Genomic DNA, 6,000 nt, shown 5'->3' on the forward strand with positions numbered 1-6,000 from the left:
TTGTTTAAGTGAAGGTTAATCTTACAAAAAAAAAACGAACAAACAAACCCACAGGCTGAAAGAAGATAGAAATAGTATAGACAACTTCCTGGAATACTATGCAAATTATATAAATATCATCTGTGAGTCCGTAAGCGAAAGATAGCCCCAAAACCAAGGGATAATAAAATGAACAAGTGATTAATAGAGAAAAGAAAACCAGTAGCCAACTAGCCTTTGAAAAGATGTTCAGTTTTGCTAGAAATCATGTTAAAACCACAGTGAAATACCCTTCACACCCATAAAATTGTCAAGCATGAAAACAATACCCAGTGTTGAAGTGTTGATGTGGATGGAACATTGGAAGCTCTCGTATGAAGATGGTGGGGATGTGTAAATTGAACATTTATGAAAGCTGGAGGTATGTCTACAATACAACCTAGCAATTCTGTTCCTAGGAATATGTTTGAGAAAATTCCTGCCTGTGTACGTACGAAACACAAAGGAGTGTTCAAAGCAGCATTGTTACATTAGCCAAAAATTAAGGGGGGACACAAAGCCCCACAACCAAACCTTTGTCTGCGCATTAACGGGAAGAATAAGTAAACTGGTACTTTCATATAACGGAAGATAGTTGTGAAAATGAGCTAGATCTCCACATACGAGTGTGCAAGAGTCTCCTACAGAGTGTTAAGCAATCAAAAAAAGGGCAAGTCACAGAAGCATAGTTCAGCACCCACACATACAAAGTTTTAACACATGCAAAACAGCACGACATAGCTCATGCAGATACCACGCGTGTACTAAATGCATATGAGATTTTTAAATCTATGCAGTAGGTACCTGTTGCTCAATACTTTATCCCCATTATAATATGACACTGGAGTTATAGGGTAGCAGTAGGGTCTTTCTTTTCTAGGAAGACCTCCCAGAGGTAGTGATTGTGTAGGTTGGACGATGGGAAATGAGCATGGCTTTTCTAAGGATAATTCACGCGCTGAAATTAATGTACTAAATAATAAATAAATGTACATTGGCCCACAGAAAAGCTGCTCCAGTATTCACTGAAGACCTTTTGATTTCCTTAATACACAATCTGATAAACTGAGCTGGTTTACAATCCTTGGCAGATTAGACTGCCAGAGGCAGATACACAGGTAAATGGGACACGACAGCCGGCTGTGAGGCATAAAGGCAGGGAAAACCCCCAAATGCCTGCGTAAGAATTCAAACTAAAAGTAGTCTAAGGCTAACTATAAAGGCAGTGAATCTTACATGTCCTGGTAACTCCACGTACAAGCTGTATGCGATGGTGACGATGACCCCAGGTGACCCAGATGCTTGTTTCAGTTCAGGAATTTAGGAATGTTGATGATACATATTTGAAACATTATTCATTAATTTTTTTAAAAAAGGTTTAGAACTTAAAGGAAGCTATTTTGCTGTTACGCAAAATTAACCTCTTTGGAATAGCACATCTCTAAAGTATGCCTAGTAAGTAATACATTTATTTATTCTATTTATGCAGCATACCTTCCTTGAGCAGTTACTCTGTGCGAGGCATGATGTTGACACTGGCCATGCAAAAGCAGATCAGATACTTGATTATTTGATTCACTAATACAGCGCCTCCTACATGATGTGTGTTAATATATTTATACTTAGGAAGAGAAGAAAGTGCTAATTTGGTGGTGTGATTCTCTGCTATACTTGTACCATTTTGAAAATTACAAAAATTAAAAGTGTAAATAACTCAAAAGTATTGGATTTAAAATTTCAGTTGAGAAGTTTGGCAACAGTATAGGCTTTTATGAATTTCCCATAGGCTTCTTGCAGTATGTATTGAAAGATTTTAAAAGGTTTAATCTCATTGATTTTGTAATCCTAATCTTGAAATTTTGAGAAAACCAAGAAAACTAAACAGAATGCTTTTTAAAATGATGTTTACCTGGCATTATTTACAGTAATGAAAATTCTAAGTGTTCAGTAGTAGGGGATTGGTTAAATTAGGTTATATTCATCCATTGGAATTCCAATTTGACAATATTTAATGACATAGGAAAATGCATATACTATGTTAGTAAATTAAAAAAGACTATCTGGAGAAAAATATGCTGAAATACTAAGTGACTATGTAGTGGGTTTATAGGTAATTTTCCTGTCCCTTTTTATTATTTACTCTATTTTTCAAATTTTCTACAGTAAACATACACTGTTATAACTGCAAAAAATGAAGCGCTATTTCTAAAATAGCACATATTTTCCATCTCAGAATACATTTTTTTTGAAATGGGTTTTTATCTTTGGAGATCATTATTGATCGCAGCGGTTCTTTTGTTGATACTGTCAATAACCAAGGCTTGAACTTTGTGTAAAGCCACTGTAATATAATTTATCATTCATCATTATATTAACTTCTTAAAAAGGACATTTTTATGCATGTTCTTCTCTCTCAAAGAAATAAATGGAAGTACATGTATTACTAAAGCCATAGAAAAGTAGTCACAGAGATGAAATGGAGAAACCGCATGTCAGTAATGTTCTCTTCTGCTGTCATGAATTTGCAGTTCCTCAGTGGGTAGTGCACTCCCACGAAGACGCTGCTGTGCATATATTACCATTGGAATTATATGTATTTTCATTGGAGTTGGATTAACTGTGAGTATTACTCTACTCACTGTTAGAATTCTTTCTTCTTAACTTTACCAGTAGTAAATGATGAGGCCTGGGACAGCCTTCAGTGATCCCCAAAGAGCCTGCCTCCCTGGCATACCAGTCCCAGAAGCTTCTGAAGGACTGTGGGCAATCTGAAGCCCAATCAATCTATGGACCCGTTTGGAATGGAGCTTACCCATCTGGTGAAATGGTGTTTGGGGACTCCTCTGAAGGTCTCTGACATTGGGGACTTCACCATCCATTAAGCAAAAGCCCACTGTTTTTATTTAGTCCCATACCAAAGCAAAAGCACTACTCAATCAGCTATGGAGGTCTGCAAAGCCATTTTTATTCAAATTAAGCACAGATTTATTATCATTATGGGGATGGCTTATTTTTAGAGGAGACTGAAGCTAAGTAGTTGGCGTGGGGATTATTCTCCCCCAGGAGAAGGAAGGAGTTACTGATCTTTTTTGCTATTATTTACCTCCCATTCTCCTTTGTCCTACCTGGTCCCATATTATCAGAGACACTCCTCTTGTGTCATACAACACTAAGGAGTTTCGATGACAGGTTTACTTACTTATAGAAACACCATGTTCAAGTGGGCTTTTTTTTTTTTTTGCATAAAATTCATAGTTAATATAACCGGCAATATTGTCTTACTAAATTTGACTCTGTCAGTGATAGTCCACAAATGCATCAACTCCTATTTCATAGGGACATTGTGGCCTTAGGGATGTATTTCCTAAAAATCACATATAAGCCAACACAAGCTCTTTAAATAAACCTTTGGTTAAAGTTTTTAATCTTTTGTTATTATATTGCTTTTTATTTTAGGTTGGCACCCAAGATTTTGCAAGGCGATTTCATGCAACCTATGTTTCTTGGGCAATTGCTTATCTCTTAGGTTTGATTTGCCTTATCCGAGCTTGCTATTGGGGAGCCATACGAGTGAGTTACCCAGAACATAGTTTTGCATAAGCTTGCTTGTAACTTGGTGATGCAGGTGAGAGTATCTGGCAGTTCTTGATAAGCTACTCTGGGCATCTTTGAGTCATTCATCCTAATGGATTCCATTCTGGTTTCTGTATAAAGTTCCAAGACTTTGGGAGTGTTTTATGAACAAATGCTCATTGCACTACATTATATGCAAACAGTTTGTTTTGCTGCTAGGTTTTCAAAGCTCTGAATAATAAAACTGTGTCTTCATGTTCTTTTACATCTCTTAAAGATATTTTGGATTTGCCAAACATTACATGTAACATCACCTTTCCATTATTGTTTTTAAATCAGTTCCATTACTTGCTGATCTGTGAGTATTCCCAAGGAGTATTTATAAATATTTCTACAATAGCTTCACATTTATACTCACATTTTAGTTAAACAGTATCAAAATTGCTCGCTTTAAAATCTAAGCAATATGCATTTTGCTTGAACTGCTTACTGTAACTTTAACCTAAGATCATAGTGACCTTATTCAGGAAAAAAAAAAAAATTGAGTGTACCTTCAAAGACTTGACATTCTTGTCAGATAAAAACCATTTCTAGATACTGTATGCTTGTTTTTTGTTGTTTGTAGAAAGATACAATATTTTGGTAGTAATTTAAAATACAAGAATGAAAATATTTATTTGTCCACAGTTGGAGATAATGTTGGATAAATGTTTTTTCTCAAAGATCACAGGACTTTTGTCTTTCATTTTTGTCTGCTTTTTTATTTACTAATTTTAGAAGTTCTGGTCTAGATTTATGAAATTTAATGTTAATCAGCTGTATGTATTCCTTTATAGATGTTGGAGGAAGTATTTCACATAACATGTTTTATAATAACCATTTGAACAAAGATATATTTACCTTAAGTTGCCCCCCTTTACATTGGATCATGGTGAATTTTCCTTATTGGGCTAATTATGGACTACTTATATGAGAAGAGAGCCTGTGACATTTTACACTAGCTAAAATGTTGAAATTAGAGGTAGTTATTCTTATCATTCTTCTCAAATATAGTCTGGTCTGATAGTTACCCAACTTATTCAAGAAAGTAGATCACAGACAAAAAACAACATAGTTTTCTAAGAATTCACTAAGATTTAAGGAATCAGCTCTCGCACTGCCCATCTTTGCAGTTTTGGAAAAGAAATTGCTTAATTGAGAAATAATGTTCTAAAGCCTTTAATATAGTAGAATTAAGATAAGGGGATAATATGAGTAAATTAATTGGCTATTCCAGAGATAAGAATAATAATTTAAATATTTATGTTCCTGACTAGTATAAAAATGTACTCATCAGAGAATTTGGAGCAAAATATGTGTAAACTTTAAAGAGTAAATGATAAATGTTTAAATGCAGTAGCTCAGGATTATATGTACCTTTGAAAATACGCTAATAAAGATTATTGTTCAAAAATTACCTTGTTATATTTCCATTTTTTAAAAATAAAATGGTGTTTCCAAAATTGCCTTGAGTTATTACTCTAAAAGGAGTTTTCGTGTTTAAGAACATATGTAATATTTCTTTATATAATATTCACTTATTTTTTTTCTAGTATTTTCCTGCTTTCATTTTAGAAATACAGATTTTAAATCTATTAGTAATACATTTGATGTAAGGTATGAAATAAGAATCTAATTTATTTCTTAATGGCTAACTAGTTGTAACAGCAAACCCACATTAAATTATATGCTGCATGATCTTTTTCCTTTTGGACTATAATTCCGTGATAGTAGGAACTTGGGTGGCCTTTCTCACTGCTTTATCTTCAGCATTTAGAACAGCGCCTAGTGCATTTGTATTCAATAGATATTTGTTGCATGAATGAATAAATGATTGGATGAATTGGTATGTTAAAATTTTATCCCTTGGGTTTAGTCTTTATATTTTGTTACAGAATATATAAGTGAATATCCATATAATCTTGTGTTAAAGAAAAACTTTCTAAGTAAAACCTCAAAACAAATCACATAAAAGTACTGATAGATTGTATGATAAAAAGAAAAAAAGAACTGTGTGAAAAAATCATAACGAAAGCCAAAAGATTAACTTTGATATTTCCACAATAGTAGAAAGAGTTAATTTTTTTAATACAGGAAAGAACTAAAGATACAAAAAAAGCAATTCATAAAAGAAGAAATGCTATAAGTAATAAACATGAACTTCTTTTCAGTTTACTAATAATCAAAGAATATAAGTTAAAACACAGAGATTCTATTTTTTACCTACTATATTAACAAAGAATGAAAAAGAGCGATTAATCCCCGAATGCTGATGATCCAAGAAAGCACACACACACACACACACACACACACAGTCTTTGACATCGTAATTCTGTCTCTAGGAATTTATCCTAAAGATGTTCTGGATAA

General features: G+C 33.6%; 1 protein-coding gene across 1 annotated transcript in view; it reads left to right on the forward strand.

Annotated features, from left to right (window-relative positions):
* PIP4P2 (phosphatidylinositol-4,5-bisphosphate 4-phosphatase 2) overlaps positions 1-5,044 on the forward strand; it is a 55,727-nt gene extending 50,683 nt beyond the window's left edge. The window contains exons 6-7 of the mRNA XM_072803961.1: positions 2,547-2,637; positions 3,475-5,044. Of these exons, the coding sequence (XP_072660062.1) occupies positions 2,547-2,637; positions 3,475-3,618 (235 nt within the window). The 3' untranslated portion in view covers positions 3,619-5,044. The remainder of the gene's footprint in view (positions 1-2,546; positions 2,638-3,474) is intronic.
* Positions 5,045-6,000: the final 956 nt, after the last annotated feature.

This window comes from Canis lupus, chromosome 28 (assembly GCF_048164855.1).
Source record: "Canis lupus baileyi chromosome 28, mCanLup2.hap1, whole genome shotgun sequence".
NCBI lineage: Eukaryota > Metazoa > Chordata > Mammalia > Carnivora > Canidae > Canis > Canis lupus.